This window comes from Rousettus aegyptiacus, unplaced genomic scaffold (genome assembly GCF_014176215.1).
Source record: "Rousettus aegyptiacus isolate mRouAeg1 unplaced genomic scaffold, mRouAeg1.p scaffold_m13_p_3, whole genome shotgun sequence".
NCBI classification, from domain to species: domain Eukaryota; kingdom Metazoa; phylum Chordata; class Mammalia; order Chiroptera; family Pteropodidae; genus Rousettus; species Rousettus aegyptiacus.
In genome coordinates this window covers 18,721,304-18,740,905 of record NW_023416306.1, presented here as the reverse complement: position 1 = coordinate 18,740,905, position 19,602 = coordinate 18,721,304, and the positions used below count along the sequence as shown (strand labels likewise).

General features: G+C 35.3%; 1 protein-coding gene across 4 annotated transcripts in view; it reads right to left on the bottom strand.

Annotated features, from left to right (window-relative positions):
• ECPAS (Ecm29 proteasome adaptor and scaffold) overlaps positions 1-19,602 on the bottom strand; it is an 87,780-nt gene that overhangs the window by 31,215 nt on the left and 36,963 nt on the right. For all 4 annotated transcript variants that reach the window (XM_016129999.2, XM_016130001.2, XM_016129997.2 and 1 more), the window contains 15 exons: positions 17,939-18,058; positions 14,805-14,890; positions 14,499-14,577; positions 12,657-12,706; positions 11,568-11,634; positions 11,353-11,475; positions 9,412-9,515; positions 8,882-9,005; positions 7,836-7,916; positions 6,581-6,806; positions 6,078-6,169; positions 4,218-4,352; positions 3,304-3,466; positions 2,711-2,883; positions 1,456-1,557 (listed from right to left, as the gene is read on the bottom strand). In XM_016129999.2, coding sequence (XP_015985485.2) covers positions 1,456-1,557; positions 2,711-2,883; positions 3,304-3,466; positions 4,218-4,352; positions 6,078-6,169; positions 6,581-6,806; positions 7,836-7,916; positions 8,882-9,005; positions 9,412-9,515; positions 11,353-11,475; positions 11,568-11,634; positions 12,657-12,706; positions 14,499-14,577; positions 14,805-14,890; positions 17,939-18,058 — 1,725 coding nt within the window. The remainder of the gene's footprint in view (positions 1-1,455; positions 1,558-2,710; positions 2,884-3,303; positions 3,467-4,217; positions 4,353-6,077; positions 6,170-6,580; positions 6,807-7,835; positions 7,917-8,881; positions 9,006-9,411; positions 9,516-11,352; positions 11,476-11,567; positions 11,635-12,656; positions 12,707-14,498; positions 14,578-14,804; positions 14,891-17,938; positions 18,059-19,602) is intronic.

Sequence of the window (19,602 nt, the reverse complement as noted above, 5' to 3'; positions counted from 1 at the left end):
TTTATGATAACAAGTTAAATAAGAAAACAAAAGAAAACTTTGGAACTTTGTCTCAGCTGACTGTGAAGATATTTGCTTCTCTGATTCATGCTTTTTTTCATTCTTATCCTTTAATCTATTATGTTTCCAGTTTTTCATATATTTCTGTACTTATAAATTCTTAAAATAATAGCTTCAATAGCAAGTTAAGAATTCAGACAAACCTTCATTTATTTAAACAAAACTAAAAGAAATCCATCTTTTCTCATAGATTTTAAAAAAGAAAAAAGGTGAAAAAAGCAGACATCATAACACTTTCCCCCAAGTGGTTACAACGTCAGTGACATCCACGGAGAAACTGATACGGGCATAATTCACTACCAAAAAATTTCACCTTAAAATACTGAATTAAATCTAACTATGGACAGTAAATACACAATGATACACACACACGGGCGCGCACACACACACACACACGTGGGTCTATATATATATGTGTGTGTATATATATTATATACATAATACTAAATTAAGAATCCAGAGCCCTAAAATTGAATACTTGCTCTATCACTTAGCTGCCTGAGTCCTCATTCCCAACTCTCCTCACTCCTATCCTTTAAGGCCCTGCAGCAACCTCACCTCCAAAACGCCTGCACCAATTCTCCCGGACAGAAGTACCACTCATGCCGTCCTTTGTGAGTCTACTGCTTTATACACAAATGTCTCTTCAGGTTCGGTTACTCTGACAATACTTACTGAGGTCCCACCACTAACAATCACACTGCTAGGCACTGGTTTTACAGTCGGGAATAAAACCGACTCTGCCTTCCATCTAGTGGGCAATTAGACGCCATGATAAATGCTGGGGAAAAAAGCACAGAGAGTAACAACAGCACAAATAACTAGTTTGAAGGGTCAAGAAGGCTTTCCAGGGAACCCAGCAACGACCTGAGAAAGAAGGAAGTATGAGTCTTTCAAAAGCTCGGAGCAAGGAAGGACGGAGAGGCTGGCGTCAAAAATGTTAAGTAAGTGACAAGAATCAAGGCTGAATCAGGGGCTAGATCAAGCTGTGCTAAGACAATTATCACACTGGGCAGCAGCTGTCAAATGGCAAGTCTTCTCCACTATACCAGGCATTTATCGGCAGGACAGAAGCTAAGTCATCAGACACAAGAGCAACTGGAACACTCACACCTATTCCCCACATCTAGCTGATTGAGTAAGTTTTCCCTTCTACCCACAGTGCACTGTGCTTTACTCAAAAATTATGACATAAAGACTTTCCTACATGATTAGTCAATGCCATGCCTGCCACAGTGATGAGCCCAAGGTTGGCATGCAATAAGTACTTGGTAAATAAATAAATGAAAGGTGAATTTAAAATCTCACAGCATGTTATAGTCCAACTAAAAAAATAAAAAACAAATGCCTTTTGTTTGAATTTTTGATTAACAATCAGATAGCAATAATAAATACCTCCACAGAATCCATCAGACCTTGCAAGAGGAGTTTCTGGTGAGGAAAATCTCCATCCCCAACTGGAAAATATCCCAACGTTTGGATTGCTCGTTCTTTCATCTGGAAGAAGACAGTTTTTTTCTTAAACAGTGTTTATAACAGCTATACCCCAGAACAACGTTTCCACAACGAGACAGCAGGGAGGGGCAGTCTAACTAATGTAGCAGTGCACAGGTTTTTTGTTTGTTTTTAAGTATCTAACTTTACAGAATTATGTCTATAAGGCAATGGAGGGAGAAAGACATAAAACTGAGTCCACAGTTGCAAAAGAAAAAAGAAGAAAGCCTTTAATTAGCTTTATATTCCTTCAAACTATAACACTTAAAAATGTAGGTTCTGGGCCCGCAGGACCTAAAATCAAACGACACAGCCTGATCATTTTAGTAGCCTTTACAAGTATGTAACCATAGGCAAGTTATCTCACTCTCTGTGACACAATTTCTTCATCTGGAAAATACAGGTGATAATTATACCTACTTCACTAGATCTTTTGGAGGATTCAATTATATGTGAAGCATTTTGCATAAGCCTGGCACATTACAAGTGCTCAACAGTGGTTGGTAATGATTAATAACTACTAAAAACTATACTGTATGATCTCAGAAAGTTTTAAACAGTAGTGAGACCAAGAATAAGATTACATGTTTACTAAACTTGTAGTAAAATAATTATTCTTCTCATTAAATCATCTCATATTTCAACACTAAGGTGTTCTGACCACAAAGAAAATGTTTTAAAGTCTATAAAATTTTTATCTAAAACTAAAAAACTATAGGTATCCTTTCCCTCATAGATTACTCACACTGCTTACTAATGCCCAGCCTTCTTAAAACCAAACTGGCTGTAAGAGGTTAAGATTTAGATTTGGTCTGAAATCATAACAATATTTAACACTTTATTATCTAGCTTTTGCACACAAAAGCATTACCTGATGCATTTAACACTTTACCCAAATCTTAATAATTATGAGCCTAAATTGGAGTAATTGGATCAAATGGTGCACAAAGGTTATGCACAAATCATCCCTAACTCAAATTAAATGGTCACCTAGACTTTCCTCTTCACTATTCCTTTTTCCATTAAATACCTCTTCCAGCTGCAAAGCCATCTACCTCGTTACAATTGTGGTTGTGCACATATATATGTATATATACACATACACACACATATATAAATAGAAATAATATCAGAAGGAAAAAAAATAGAGACTTGCCTTATTTGTTTCCTTACTGGAGGGTATTCTATTTAGTAAGCTTTCCACAAGATGTAATTTGGTGAAGCCAGACCCCTCACTGGGGATCGGGAGAGGGCCATTTCTACCAATTTCACCCAGGGCTGTACAGGCAGCAACTGCCAGGAGAGGAGATGTGCTGTCCAAAAATGACCCTGTAAGCATATTTGGACAAAACTAAGAATAAAATACTATTACCCTTGTGAGCCAAAGCAACCAGCAATGTCCACAGCAAAACAAAATCAAAGTCTACAGTATCTTCTAATTGATAATTTGTTAATGTTTACTCTAATAAAAACGATGGAAACAGGACATAGAATAGTGTCCTTTTTTTTAAATGTTTAAAGCTTTCCCATAACACAATCAGGTCATATACAAACATGTTGAAAAAAATGTACAGGAAAAGAGCACTTTTATTATTATTAAAAACAATTTACTTAGGATCGAATAAGGTTTGTGAAAAGGCTTGTGACTTTAAAGTTCATTGCTGTAAAAAGAGATTCAAATGCTATATTAAATTTTAACCTAATTCAAAAATTGCAGCACCCAAGCCAGCATGAGAGCACATTAATCACCTATTGTTTCTGTGGCGCTCTGAATGACTTCCTCTTGTTCAGGCAGGAAGTCAGCATCGGTTTCCAGGTCTCGTTGCTCTGCCATTCTCATTTTCTTTTTAGCCAGATATCTTCCTACTGTAAATCCCAATGCAAGCAAAGATCCATGCTGTATCTCTGGGCTCTGAGTATAACAACAAAAGAGCATATGTCTGTCTCTCTCTCACATGTGCAAGAATGCATTGAAATAACTGTGTCCCTCCAACAAAACATAAGGCCAAAGAATAAAGTGATCATTCCAATGGATGCTAATGAATCAGGTTTAACACAAGAGAAACTGAATTTCTAACACAGATAATTCCGAAAGTTATATGTAGTCCCGATCTACTTCGAGATTTAGATTCCCTAATCCCTCTCCCTCTCCAACTCTGGGTGAGATGACTCTCTTGCATGCTCCTATTATAGCACCCATGTAACTATACCATCATAATCTTCAAGCATAAATTCTCCCTGTTGCCAACCAAACCCAATAAACAAATCCTAACTGCTAAAACCTCCAAACGAAAGGTATGCCATAAAATATTTAAAAGCACATGGTTTTGACAGTGTTTTCTGATAGGACAGGCACAATAATACGTGGCAGTGGATGGGAAAGAAAAAAGGAACATTTCTGAGCACCAGATAATAGCAAGGAGTCTCAGGTACTTACTCCCCACTGCATTCCCAACACCTAAAACAGTGCCTATCAGACTCAAGGCACACAAATGTGCTGAATGAACTGAGTCAATCAATGTATTATCTATCTCAGTTAATCCTTACGATCATAAAAATTTATTTTACAAATGAGAACACAAAAACTAAAAATATATTAGATGCTTTTGTAAAATTCTACTATCTCCCACAAAAAAAGAATGAAGATCAAACTGGTAACATACATGGTTATCTTTTGTAGTCTTTATAAGCTGTTCTATCATTGACTTCAGCTCACTTCCCGACACTGTAGAGACCACCACAGAATAAAACAATGCTGCCAGTTCACGCATCTCTTCTTTACTACTATTCATCAGACTCTGCGCGGTGCAGAAAAAGAAATACATACATGATATGTAATCATCTTCCTGCGGACAATACCTAACATTTAAAATTAAAAGAATAAATGATACATTATATTGTTCAATCTATTGGTATCCCTGAGAAAAGAATACAAGCTATTATTTCAAAATAAAAGGTGAATTATATACCAAAAATCTTCTGTGCATTTTCATCAAAGATAGAGTATAAGACAAGTGGAATTAATACACAGATAATCGAAAATAGAGGTCAACAAATGTTTTCTATAAAGTGCCACATAGGGTTTGTGCACCATATGGTCTCTATCACAACTCCATTCTACAACTGACATGCAAAAGCAGACACAGACAATAGATAAACAAATGGGAGTATCTGTGTTCCAGTAAAACTTTATGAACACTTTTAATTCTCACATGTCAGGAAATGTATTCATTTTTTGATTTTTTCAGCCCTTTAAAAATGTAAAAACTATTCTTAGCTTGTGGGCTGTATGAAAACAGGAAGCTGACCAGATTTGGCGCATGTACTCTAATTTGATGACCCCTGATCTACAAGATCAAAAGTCGAAAACTTTAACATCATTTTGAAATCAGAAAATATTCACAAAAAATTAAAAACCTTTTAAACTGGAAGCAATTTCACGATAGCAGATTTTCCAGAGAAGTACAATACTCACACCTCTTTGTAAGTTACATTTATTCTTTCACAGATAAAGAGATAATCTGTACATTTTACCATAATTCAGGCTACATTTTCCAAAAAGAACTGCATTATATAACACCTAAGGTATATAAAACTATATGGGCCATACATGCACTAAAAAAATTATTCATTGTTTAACTGAAATTCAAATTTAACTGAGCATCACATATTTTTATTTGCTAAACCTGGCAATACTTTTGGTGTGACCATGGGATAAGGACACTCTCCTACATGACTGGTGGGAGTGTAAATTGGTACCACGCACATGGAGGACATGCACTACCTATCAAAATTGCAAAAGCACACATCCTCAAGTCAACTTCTGGGGGGAATCCACCTAAAAAATACTTCTTCATATTCAAAATGATGCACTGTTCATTGCAGCAGACTGAAAGCACCCTAAATGACCATCGGTAAGGGCCTAAATAAATAGGGAACACTCATACCCTAGAAAACAATGAAGCTGCTAAAACAAAGAAGATGCTCTCTCTGTAGTTATGTAGGAATACCTCCATGTTCTAGTAGTAAGTGAAAGAACTAAAGTATAAAATAGTATAAAAACTATGCTACCTCTTGTGTTAAAGGAGAAAACTAAAAATAAAAAAATGCTTATTTTTTTCATGTGAGTGTATGCATAAAAAAACTCAAGAAGATACACCGTGTATAAACAAATGATAACCTATATATGTCAGGCGACCGAAGAAGGGGCAGAAAGTTGAGGGATTCGGGTAAGTGGGAAACAGTAATGCAAAGAAGACAATTTACATATTTTTTTAAATTTAAACTATACAATTCTATTAAACTTTTAAAACAGAAAAATAATGTTTTACTCATATGACTCAATTTATCTTGCACTCTCACTAGATGGATCATTGAGATAATAACCTACATGCTTCTTTGATGATTAGAGAATTTTCAAAATGACCTAAAGGCATAACAGGTCATAGGAACTGGCAGGAAGACAAAATGATGAGACTGACATTTAAAACATATAGAATCAAAAAGAAATGCACAGAATATACCTTTATCCATTCTGTTTTGTCTACAAATTTGGTAGCCAACTTTTCTGGATACACTGAGACAGCTTCCAAGAGACAGTACATGACTGGCAAACCTAAATAAAAAAGAATTCAGAACCACTTTAATTTCAAGAAAAGTGATAAACATACAGGGTTCGCTAAATTCTTTTAAAGCTTTAGGAGGCGTTCTCCAGTTCTACAAAACAAAAATAAACCTAAATACAGTATGTGATTCAATACTGCGAATTTAGACTAGTTATCCATAAAAAGATGTCCTATTCTTCACACCCCCTTACAAAGTAAAAATATATTATCTATTATTACCATTTCTTTCTAAAATGAGAAACAGTGTATCAAAAATGAATCAGATCAGTTTAGAAAAGAAACAAAGGCTAATGTTCAGCTACTGAAGAGAAAATAATTTTGCTATAAATACCCAACTGAGTTTAATATTAGATTTTTGCTTAAGTGCTTTAATATCTATACTCAGAATCACGACCTCATACCTCCAACACCTGCTAACAGCTGCTGAAGCAGGCCAATGTAGATCTGAACAGGGTTGGTTTCTCCACTCTTGGAAGAAGATGAGGTGGCTGTCGCCTGGTTGCCTGACATTAAAGTCCTTATATAGCGTCCAATGGCTGGGGCATGATCTTGCATATCAGCCAAACTCTGAGAGGTGGGCACCACTCCTGCACTGTGAGCTAGGCACATTCGTAAGTAGAGAACTATCTAGAAACAGAATGAATAAGAAGAGAAGATAAGTCTCTCGAAAAATCAATGTGGGAAGATATTCTTCAAAGTGACAGTTTCCAGTTTTGATTCCCCTACCCTCCTTCATAAAGCTATTCATAATCCTCACAGAAGCTGAAAAATATGACTCAATATGTTAACTGAACTTACCATACGAAGCAAAATTTACCTAACAAGCTTTTATAAATCCAAAGAGTGTTTTTAGTGGAGCTTAATGGAGTTAAAATGCAAACTCAACTTCTAAAGTCTAAATTATCCAAAAAAAATTATTTTTAAAAGGTGTGTCTGAGAGAGAGAGAGGGGAGAGAGCGGATAGAGAGGGGGGAGAGAGAGAAAGAGAGAAGAGGAGAAAGGAGGGGAGGGCTGGGGAGGGGAAAGAGATACTGAGCAGAAACCTAGGGCAAATGATCTATTCCTGTGGAACTCTAGTTGTATTTAATCTCCACTGACACAAGAATTTGAGAATATGGATTCAAATCATCTACAGAGAGTAGATACGACACCATAAAAACCTCTGATATAAACTGGCCACCGAGGAGTCCTCTGGATCTCTAGCCTTAGGACAGGCAGAAATTACACTGTGAGTATTCTTCCTCATTCTGAACATTATCATCTCTTCTCATTTAATTAATGCAAATCAATGACCTAAACAATAGAATTTCCCTTATAAATGTGACAAATGAATCTCTATCACTCTCCAACCTTCAAAACTAGACCCCAAACAACCTCGACATACTGTTGGCTTTAAAATTTAAATCTAATTGGCTGTAAAATCCCAATAGTAATCAATGCAGAGCATTCACTTCTTTCAAAAAGAAAATCTCACTGAGATAAACATATAGACTCCACTATGAATTAAAACAATACCAATTACCAAATACCATTTTTCTAATAACCTGGTTTATGGGTTTATCTAGAACACAAAAAATTCATAGACATCTCTTTGGGGGTGACATTTTCATTTATCATCTTTAGAGAAAGCAAAACAGAAATAAATGCCAGTCCTACCTCTCCAAAGGCTGCTGGGTTAAATGGAAGGACAGTGGTGCCAGTCATATACTTGGCTGGAGTTTTCATTCGGTGGGAAGCCTAAACAGAAATAAGCCCCAAATACGATGACTGAAAAATGGTGCCCATGTTTCCTTCCTCAATTCAAAAATAACTGTACTTCTAGCTACGTTATTGTTTGCTACTGTTTATTCTAGTCACAACATCTTCCCATTAATCATGCTGATTGTTCATGTCCCTTAAATCCTAATGACAGGTGTATCGCCTTTTCTTCCTGTTTTTTCCTGGCTTATTTAAAAAGAATAAACCTACTCCAGATATCTACTGACACAGTCACCCCAGGCCACTGCATGTTAGTTATTCTTATTAATAATGGAGGCAGGAGGAATATAGGAGCACAAAAGCATCTTCTGACCACAAATATGACAGTACTATGGAGTACAAAATCATGGCTACTTAATACTGAACTCCTATTCTCTTAAGATGTCTATCTGAGCAAAAAGCTAGAACCACCAGCACAGGAAGAAGGCAGTAAGGTTTGCCCCAGCATACTCAAAGAAACATTGATGTAAAAAGTAGGACAGGATCAGGGCTGGGGGTTATGACTGCCAATACTCTGTGTGATCTACTAGCAGAGAACACTGTGCAAAAACAGGGGACTTGCAAAAGCAGACGTGATGTTCTCTTATGGCTAGGGTAGAAAAAATGTCAATTGCACCCTGAAACAGTCTTCAACTTATGGTGCCCTAAATAACGCCCTTAAAAACAAAAAGGAAATGTATTTTTAAGCATGTTTTACCAAGAGAAAAAATTTTAAGCACAGTCAGATTGTAAGCAATTCAGATCTGGATGAAACAGATCGATTACATTTAAGAATTAATTACATTTTCTCATTTTGTACCTTTTATTGTAAATATTAACTTTGTTAGAAACTACTACTATTCCACAGTTAACGATAACATTTTAAACGTGTCACCTAAAATATGTATGCTTATTTTCATATCCATTACATAACTCAAACTATCATCTAAAGTTAAATGCCATACCTTTTCTTGGATATAATATACCATTTCTGGGAAAGAAGGCATCTGCTTAGAAGCATTTTCTTTTCTGTTTTTACCAGGAAGACACCTTAATACTCGCTGTGCTTCTCCATGAACTTCTTCCCGTCTTTCAGAAAGACAAATAAGAATAAATTTCACCAACTGGAGAATGATTACTTGAAGATTAAGAACAATAATTTTATCTGGCAGCTGGGGTTCTGAGAAAATGCCTTAAACAAATTCTTGGCTATCTAAGCAAAGAGTCATAATATATATTATAAGAAGTTACTTCTTTTTGGAAATTTCATGAGATTTGAAGAGTCATGAGGCTTGCATCTTAAAATTTTATCCACCAGTAAAAACAAGACAGGTTATAACTACAGGTCTGTATCATATCAAGGGCCATAATTTTAACTGTTTAAGAAACTGCTTCTAAATGCCATAGACTTACATTATGAACAACATACTTTTTAGTAGTTTTCAAATAAATTTAAAATAAATCCAAATTCAAAGTAATATCTTTTGAAACTTACGGATCTCCTGCAGCTAGTAAGAGCAAATATCTGGAAGGTATATGATCTGAAGGAAACACCGTGCTCGCAAATTTCACAGCCACTTGTCGAACTTGAACTTCAGGCTATTTGATACATAAACATGCACACACACGAAAAAACACAGATTTAAAAAAAAATTACAGACAACTTGTTCTAGTCAAGATAAGTCATCTTAACTGGAAAAAATCAAAATTTAAGTTGCTATTTCAATAAATGTCTAAATAAATAAAGTTAAGATAAATCATTTGTCCAAGATTTTTAATCATGTTGTTTAAGTCCTTGGATAGTGATATTACTTAAAAAGTACTTTTATGATCTAAGAGGACCCTCCAAGTAAAGCAAGAAAACCCACAGAGACCATAGTCAGAGAATCTCTGTACCCACATATCCTCACCCCGACCTTGAGACCAAGGTCACTATGACAGTTTATACCCATCACCTGTTTCCCCAACTCTCAAACTCTCAGTTACGTGAGTAAAATTCAGATATTTTACAGGGAACACAAACAGATCTCACTTGGAATCCCTACAAGTATGAAGCAAAATATCCCCCCTTAACTGTTCCAGATTAGCTCTAACATAAAAACTGACTCCAAGATAGAGTTTCAACTACGTAAGTATATTCAGTTAACGTAAATAGATTAATAACGTATGACTACAAAGCTCAATCAGAAAAGCAACTATAGAATTTATTTGATGCTGACGCTTTATTCTCATGTACTTTCCCCTTAGGCCATTCCTCCAGTCACAACATGAGTGAGATGGATGACACTAAGAAATAGATACTGTCCCCCTATTCATTCAGGTAGTCTTCCTTGAGTTACTTTAAAGAGCAATGATATTAAGGATAGTCTATGTAATTTAGCATAGGGTCTGGTTGCTTTAAATATAGTCTGAGAAAAGAAAATAAATTACCTTTGACTTGGTAATATTGTTACATGATTTGATCTACACAAATATAACCAGCACCACTCCTCCTCATAAGGTTATCTAGAAAAATTTTTCAGTATTCTATTCTATTCTATTCTATTCTATTCTATTCTATTCTAATGAGCTTGCAAATAAGCCTATAATTCTTTGTCCATGATATATGACCATGAACCATGTACACCACGCAATTTAACAATGGGACTCTATATATTATAACAAGCTTTCTGAGTTAACATAATTATGCTGTCATATTTTAATAGAAACCAGATACCTTTCTGAACCTTAAATAATTCCCTTAATATAAATGTACTAAATATGCCAGCCAAATCTCAGAAAACACAATTTATATTAATCTCAATAATACTTTTGACATCATTCCCTCTTTTAATCTTCCTCTCTACTCCAAGAAATGGAAGACAAATAAAAAAAAAAAACTAAAGCAAATACATGATATATTATTTTATATTATATATTATATGGTGTATAAACATATATATGTGTATATATATTCAAAACTCTACATTAAATGCTCATGAAAACCAAATAAAGAATACTAGAAGGAAGGTGAGTATGTATGATGATACTAGCTTACTTCCTACAGACGCATTTTGATATATCAAATTTGTCTTTCTTTCTCTCTGCTTTTCTCCCTCAATATTACCTATAGAACCCTAACCCCAATGGACTGTGGCGCACAGCTCCCAGTTAAGATAAAACACTTCCACCTGGAAGAATATGACATTAACAACAGTTTTTCAACATGGAAGGCTTTAAACATAAAGTCTCTGTGAATATCACTATTCCTCCTCCCCTAAAATAAGATTTCCATCACGAAGAATTAAAAATATGTAGATCATAAATTACAGTCCATGTAAAAGTAAATATTCCTCTTAATTATCAAGATAGTTAAGGAGAAAAGCAATTCAAATTTTGTTCTTAAAAGGATAAAATGCATATGCTACTAGCCACTGCAGTTCAGAGCTGACCCTACCTTTATTAAGTATGAAGCCACAAGTGCTTCCATGAGAGTTCTCTGTGCTCCTTCCAAAGTACTATAAGCTCCAACCATCATAGATAATGCTTCTTGAATAGCAAGTCGAGTCTCGGGCTCTTCCTGTAAAAGATAATTAAAAGTGTTTCCCACCCTGTTGGGTTTCCAAGTGAGCATCCAAACAGAAAGCATAACCTTCCTAGGTATTTTCCTACCTTACACAGGGCTTCAAAAAGCTGCTGCACGAGAGCTATATCCTTAGTGAATAAATGGGGCATTCGACTGTAAGAGAATACAAGATCACCATTACTATCATTTCCATGATACGGAAGAAGTGAAATTAAACACAAATTTTCCTTAACTTGCATTTTCTTCTCTGAACTATGTCAGCCTCATTAAATTACCTAACCAGAGGGTTAATATTTTTATAATATTTAATTCTTCAGCTGTCTAATCCAAGTAACCCTTGATTAATATATACATGATCCACTCTTTATTACAGTCCATGCATTCAGTTAACATTTCTGATTTTAATATAAAGAAATAGATAATTAAACCAAACTGCTATTTAAACTAAAGGCTATCGTGATAAGGGACTTTATTACTTCATGCCAATAGAGAAGAGACAAGGTCTGCTGACAACCCTGCACTGTATCGGTTAACCTAGGGTAGCTTTTTTTCTGAGCCCCAAAGATCCTTTCCCTGCATAGTACAGGAGAGCAAGACCTAACCTACACAGGTCAAAACAGAACCTGTGCCAGGGTGCAAGCAGCACCTGGTGTCACCAAAGATGTTGCACCTCTATCTCCCTGCTTTGAAATACAGTAAAGGAAGAGGAAACAAGAAAGAACTGGAAGCAAGAAATCATAATAAGCAAAAGAAAAACATTCATCTTTGGAAACAGGGCCACTCAGAATCATAATATAACACTATCGAAAAAGAGAATCATTAGCAAGACCTTGATTATGAGGATTATAAAGACTAGCAGAGTAAGTAGCAACAAGAACACTTAAGGTCAATCAAAAGTCTCTGGAATCCAAGAAAATGTAACCCATTATGACACAATTCACTTCAAAATTTCATCCAGACTACCATTTAATATGGTGACATTATCATCAAATGTAAGTTAAAATGTCTCCCATCAGTTTCCTTCTAAAAGGAAGACATTTCTAAACAACCTATGGCCATTAAATACATTTCCTTTCAGAATCACAACAAACTTATTCTCCAACCATTATTAAGTGCCATATAATTTTTCTTAGTTTACCAACAGGGTATCTCTCACTGAAAAAGAGTTTACTCACCTGGAGAGTTTTCCAACAGCTGAATATGCCATTGACAGTAGCTTATGGTCCTTGGAATTAAGAAGAAAAAAAAAAGAACAAAAAACAGACAAAACAAAAAACACAGTAAACGGCATAACCTTTTTGCTACAATTACATGCATTATTTTGATCCTTGGTAAACCTGATATCACCCTGCCTAACTTCACGATATTAGCATCTGAACGAAACAAACAGAAAAAGTACAAACCCAGAATTCATCACACTACTAAAAGGAAAACAAAACCTTGCATCCCCAACTCACTCCAAAAAGAAACTGCAGTGGTCATAGATAAAAAGGTTCTCTTAGTTGGTGCTAAGTTCAGGATATAGTTCAATACTATGTAATCTGCAAACACCAAAATTCATCTTCAACACACTAGGAAAACACCTTCTTAACTTAGAAAACTAACCACTCAACCAACAGGGTAAAATCCTCCCTCTTTCACCCAAAATTGCAGTAAGCTAGGGATGAATTCTTTTTAAACTCTGCACTGTAAAAAACAGCTTCCTCTTGTATCTTCCACTATAAAAAATTAAAGGGATCATAGTCATCAAATGAATGAAGTTGCCTCCTCAAACAGAATTTTACATGGTTTAATGAAAACCAATATTCTGACAACGCAGAACCAAGTAACACTTCTGTAAGTTGAAGGACATAGTAGTATTCACCTTTCCACACCGAGATGGTCACTCTCATGGGTTCATCACTAGGAGGACATGCGGGTGTCACCTGGAGCTAAGGGGATTAGGGCCCTATGGTTTATTTGGCCTCTCTAACCTATTTTTAAATATACAGATTTCCCTAAAAGCCCCAAAGCATTTTTATTTCTACCAACCATCCAAAGCATCTGACTATGCCATAAAAATAATCTGAAAGTTTCCCTAGGCCTTAAAATCCATGCAAGCACTATTCGACAGGAAAAGATAGAAGAGCCAGGCCTAACACTGCCCCCAAAGCACAACTGTACAATGAACAGCTTTTCACTAGTAATAACATCTACTAATGTGCCTTCACTGAGCTGAATGATTTAAGTGTATTTCTCATTTAATATTCACAAAACCCAATTAAGTAGTAGTATTATTTTCTAATAAAGAGTGAAGGTCTAAAGAATTTAAGTAGCTCACAGAAGAACAAAACTTGGATTCAAACTCAATTCTAACTCCAAATGACAAAATCTTAATCATTTTACTCCTGCAAACATGCATTCATGTTTAGCTAAGACTTTGGGAAATAATGTTAACTAGACTTCTTGAATCCTTACTTTCTAAGCAAATTCCCTTAAAATACTATATATAGTGAGAGTGATACAGTAAGGACAACAGGATTTAAACAGGATTTAAAACTCTACAATTCAAAGAATCTTCATGCTACTTAGCTTAATGAATCAAAAATTTACTGAATGCATGTTTTGATAGAATTCTGAATCAGTAAAATGTCCGCTCCCAAGAATCAATACTGTTTCTCAATATAAGCAAATACAAATATTAACTATGGAAATAATAAAATTTAACTAATTCTTTTCACTCCATTTTTGCAGAGTGCTAAAAGTAGAATAAAATGTATTCGCTTTTAAAGATGTTATTTAAAGAAATGATAAGACCCCTCGAGATTCATATCAGGTTTTAATATTTATTTCCCCAAAAAAAGCAAAGGATGGCAGTAATTTCTGATATCTGTACCACTTCAAGTAAAAATGTTAAGAAATGATGGAAGCAGAGCAAACCATAACTAACTAAATTAACATGTAGACCAGAAAAGCTTGTAACGGAAAATACTTTAAAATATAAAATGTGAACAAAAGTTAAAAGACAAGTCACTTACTTCTTTATATTCATTGATTAACTTGGTGAGGCCATTCAAAAGCATTGGACCTAATGGCTTAATCTTGATTTCTGGACAACTTTAAAAAAAATAGCACACATACACAAAGCAAGATAAGAATCTAATAATTACGTATCTTTTCAGATAATAACTAAAGACATAAGTGAAATAAGTCAAATAACCATATTACAATCAGATTTTTTAAAAAAATAAGCAAACATAATTTCTCTAGGTAAGATATACTTGAATCATTTGATCACTCCAACAGCTCTAAAACTTTACAGTTAAGTAGCTCCAAAAACTTACGTTATACAAATGTGATGCACAAATTGCAGGGATAATGTTCTTAATTTTGAATTTGTATTTGTACCAAAAAGTCCATCATATACCACCTATGAGAAAGGAACAACTGGTCAATAACATTAATTAATAAGAAGAGCAACTGACTATTCTCAAATATGAGGAGTGAAAAGCACATCTTTTGTACTATACTTGTTCTTCAGAATAAATGCAGTTCTTTTTCATACACATATTTTAGCTGACAAACTTAGGAACCCAATCAGTAGCTCCAATCAATAGTCTGTGGAGTAACAAACACAATGGTTGACCTCACAAGTCTGCAAAAACTTGTGGGTCTACCACTAGGAAGTCCCGCAGCTCACACTGCAGTGGACCACCATTCTGCCAACTCCACATCACATAGAGGACACTAGCAGATAAGAGCATTGGAGGGGAATTAGATTTCTGAATTACGTGTAGTCATTCGGAAGAAGTTATTAAGAAAAGCTTCATTCTAAAAGTGTATGGTCAGGGTATAGGTGCTCCACATGTGCTGTAACCATGTCTAGATGGCAAAAACTCACAGGGCAGATGAAGTCTGGGCAGCACCCAGAGGGTTCAGATATTAAACATCAACATCAAGGAAATCTAAACTCCTCAAATGGGAAAGATCTAAAAAAAAAAAAATCTTTTAAAAATTCTCCATACTTTTTCCTAAAACTACTAACAGTGTTCCCATCTTAACAACAGTATGTGGCTGGACACAGGACTGAGCATCTGCAGCATAACCAACACTACACAAGGTACTGTGGGACACAAAAAAGACAAGAACTACTATCGGGGCACTGGAGATCTTCCTGAGGAGCCAAGCGCGCACATTAAAAAGGACATAGGATAATATATAATCAAGTGCTACATTATTTGGCAAAGACCTTTTTTTAGAAAATTAATGCGATAAAACTATATTATATAGAATAATATACTGAGATAATAGAAGCAAAGGATTAATTAGAGCACTAATGATTTGTGGGAAAAAATAAAACCCGTAGCGTACACATTATATGTGAAGAATTATTATGTTAGATGATTTCATATGTTCAAAATCAAGGTAAGGAAACATGTGCCTAGTTAAAGGCATTGGTCTTTGGGGAAAAAAAGCAGCTCATCTGAATGATACCTTAAAGGAAATTGTGATTGACAGGTCAAAAAGAAAGGGGTAGGTAGGGCTGATGATACATGAGAATGGTAACTCCATCATTAGAAGTGGGAATATAAATAAAGAAAGAAGCTTATGGGAGAGGGACAACGAGTTTGTTTTTAAATGTATAAAATTTTAGCTGGAGACTTATTTTAAAAACAAAAATAACTAAGAATAAAGTATACACCTAAAAGATGTCTATGAACATTTTGTCACAAAATTCTACCTGCTTATTATGTAATGTAGTGTTACTAAAACCACATTTTCTGAACCCAAATTATCAAGACACTGTCTGGGAAACAGTTCTTGGAAAGTAAAACAGAAGAAGCCTTTTAATAATTTTATGTTTAATGGAGACACAGAACTTGAAATTAGTCCAATTTTTGAGTACAAGATACTAGGAACAAAAGTTTTACATCCAGAAGGAGAAAGCAACCACTTAAACAAATAAGCCTTAAGAGGGAGAGATGCTAAGGCAAGTCAACGTCCACCATCCAGGGCAAACAAACGAGTGTTCTTACTTTGGGATTGAAAGAGAAGAGGGGCAGGAAATGGGCACAGTCCAGACAGAAGGGAGAACAACACTCAAGGGAAGCCTGACACAGGAGTACATGTTAACAAAGCTGAAGTGGGGAGAGGAGCTGTGCCAGACAGAGGGAGCGTCAGCCGTGGATGCAGAACCATGAAAACAGCATATTTAAAGAGCAACACTCTTTGGTTGGAGCATAAGGTAAAGGGCAAGGGGGTGGTGAGAGATGAGACCAGAAGGGAAATAACCGCTACCTTTTCACCATTTACTGAGAACTTCATAACTAAATAAGTACTAGCCACTGTGCTCTCAACTTTCTATTATCCCATTCAGTCTTTACAGCATTGCTACAAGGTAGTTGCTACTACCCCACCCATTTCACAGATTTTTTAAAAAGTTAAAAAAAAAAAAAGGAAAAAAAAACAGAAAAGCAGAAAAAAACCCTGAGGTTTATGTAAGACCAAAAACAAATAACTAATGACAAAACCATAATGGACCCTTGAACACCGAGGAGGTTAAGTGTGCCAACTACCACTTTCCCCATGTGCAACTGAAAATCCACATATAACTTCTGACTCCTCAAAACTGTTGACGGGAAGCCTTACCAATAACATAATCAGTTAATTAACACTTACTCTGTATGCTATATATATTATATACTATATTCTTACAATAAAGTATGCTTGAGAAAAAAAAATGTTATTAAGAAAATCATAAGAAAACTACATTTATAATTTTTATTGGGAAAAAAATGCATGTATAAGTGGCCCCATTCTATTCAAACCTGTTATGTTCAGGGGTCAACTGCATACTCAAATCTACCTGCCTCCAGGGCTGAACTGGTTATCACTTAGATAAAAGGCGAGGGCTTTCGTGGGGGGGCTTGTATCCCACATTAACAAAATACAAGGATTTCTAACCGCAAAAATTAACTCTAGTGGCAATACAGAAAACAGACCGGCTGTGGGCAAGCCTCGAGGCAGGGAAACAAGGTAGAAGACTACTGCAATAACCAAAACAAGAAGTGGAGAGCCTCAGGTAATACAGCACACTAGGCGTAGGGAGATGAAGACTTAAGAAGACAGAATCAAGAGGCTTTTGGCCACTGCTTTCCTGTGGGGTTTTCATTAAGGACGACTCATTTTTCCACTTAAGTAACATTTCTTGTGGAACCATTTTTGGAGAAAAGCCACTCAAAAAAACAATAGTTTGAGAGGGATTATCACCATACATTTAGGATGAATGATAACCATACACACTATATAGTCTACAATTTAAAATTTTTTAATCATTTCTGTAGCTAAATAAATTTGAGACAGAAAAAGATACAAAATCTCATTAAACTTGTTAAATACATCAACCTACCTCCTGAATATCCATTAAAGCAGACAGAAAAGGTATAAACAGGCCATTTTTATCTTGGAAGAAAATTACCTGAATGTTAGCTGGGAAGGTTTCCGCAGCTTGTCTAGAACGAAGGAGATGTGGAACAATCTTCAACTTGACCCTCGTACTGACTGGGTCCCTTTTCAGCTCCGGCTTCAGAACTGCTCCCTGTCAAAAACAAGTTTAATTATAACTCAGCATTTAAAAGTCACTGTGACTGAAAAAGTCATGACAGAGCATCTAAATCAGTAGTCTCTCAAATTTTTGTTTCCAGATTGCTTTACACTCATAAAAATTATTGAAGACTACAAAAAGCTTTTGTTTATACTGGCATACTTATCAATATTTACTATATTGGCAGTAAAACTGAGAAATTTTTTAAATACTTATTCACTTTAAAATAATATTAAGAAACCCATTACATATTTTCACAAATAACATATTTTTAAGAAAAATATCCACATTTCCCAGAACAAAAAACTGTACTGAGAGAGTAGCACTGTTTTACATTTTCCGTAAATCTCTTTACTGTCTACCTTCTGCATTCAATCTGTTGTCATATATTGTTTTGGTTAAAGTATCTGAAAACAACGCAACTTCTCACAGATATGGGGATGGAAAATCAAGGATGACTTTAGCCTTTTCAAGTAATTGTGGATAGTCTTTGATACATGAAAATGTGATAAACAATAGCTTGTTCAAGGTGAGTTGCCATTTGACCTTGAAACCCCGTCAACGAACTGTTACACATGCTGTTATACTAAATCCTACTAGTCTATCTAAGCACCCTTGTATGCTTCTGTAACATTATTGGTCACTTGGAAAATGCTGGTGCACTGAGTTTAAACAACGTTTCATTATAAAAGACAAAAAAAAACAAAAAACCACCAATCCTGTTATTGAAAAATCAGTAAGTACTAACAAACTGTCAAGCTCATTGTGAAGAATACAAGTTTCCCAACATTCTAATTTTTCCTTGAAAGCTCAACCTTTATCGCTGCCAGTAAATAATGTTGTTTTTTGTTATTTTAGATAACTATCTTCCAAACACTCATCTCAATAACCAGTCTTCCCATCTATTCTTCAGATAAAATGCTTACCGCTTCATCCACGATATTCTTAAGTAAAGCTGAGTTTTAGTCTCTCTTTTTTTTTAACCATGGTGTTGACAGTGAAGAATAGAGTGACTGTCAGTATTATTTAGTGACACAACTTTGATTAATGCTAGGACTACTCCAGCAGTCAACCCCAGCACTGCTTTTGTACTATCGGTGCAAATATCAACACCATAAAAAATATATAAAAAACATTTTTAAAAAAAGGCAAATTATTATCTTGCTTTTGTAGACCTCTAAGAATCTCTCTGTGAATCAATAAGAGTCCATGGATCAAACTCTGAGAACCACTAATCTAATCCAATCCTAATCCAATCCTTTCGTTTTTTACATGAAGAACATGAGGCTCAGAGAAGTTCTATGATTGGCCAAATCTCCCCTCCTGGGCACATTTATTACGGGCAGCCCAGTCAGGACTGTGATCCAGGGAGGGGCTGCAATTTCCAATTCATTGTTCTTTCTGCTACATCACACTCAATTTAATCTAACTGGGACTAACATTATTTTTAAACCAACTGTTTATGGTTTAAAAAGCAAGTGAGCAATCAAATAATCCTTGTATGTCTGGGTTTGGACTTGGAACACTTAAACATAATG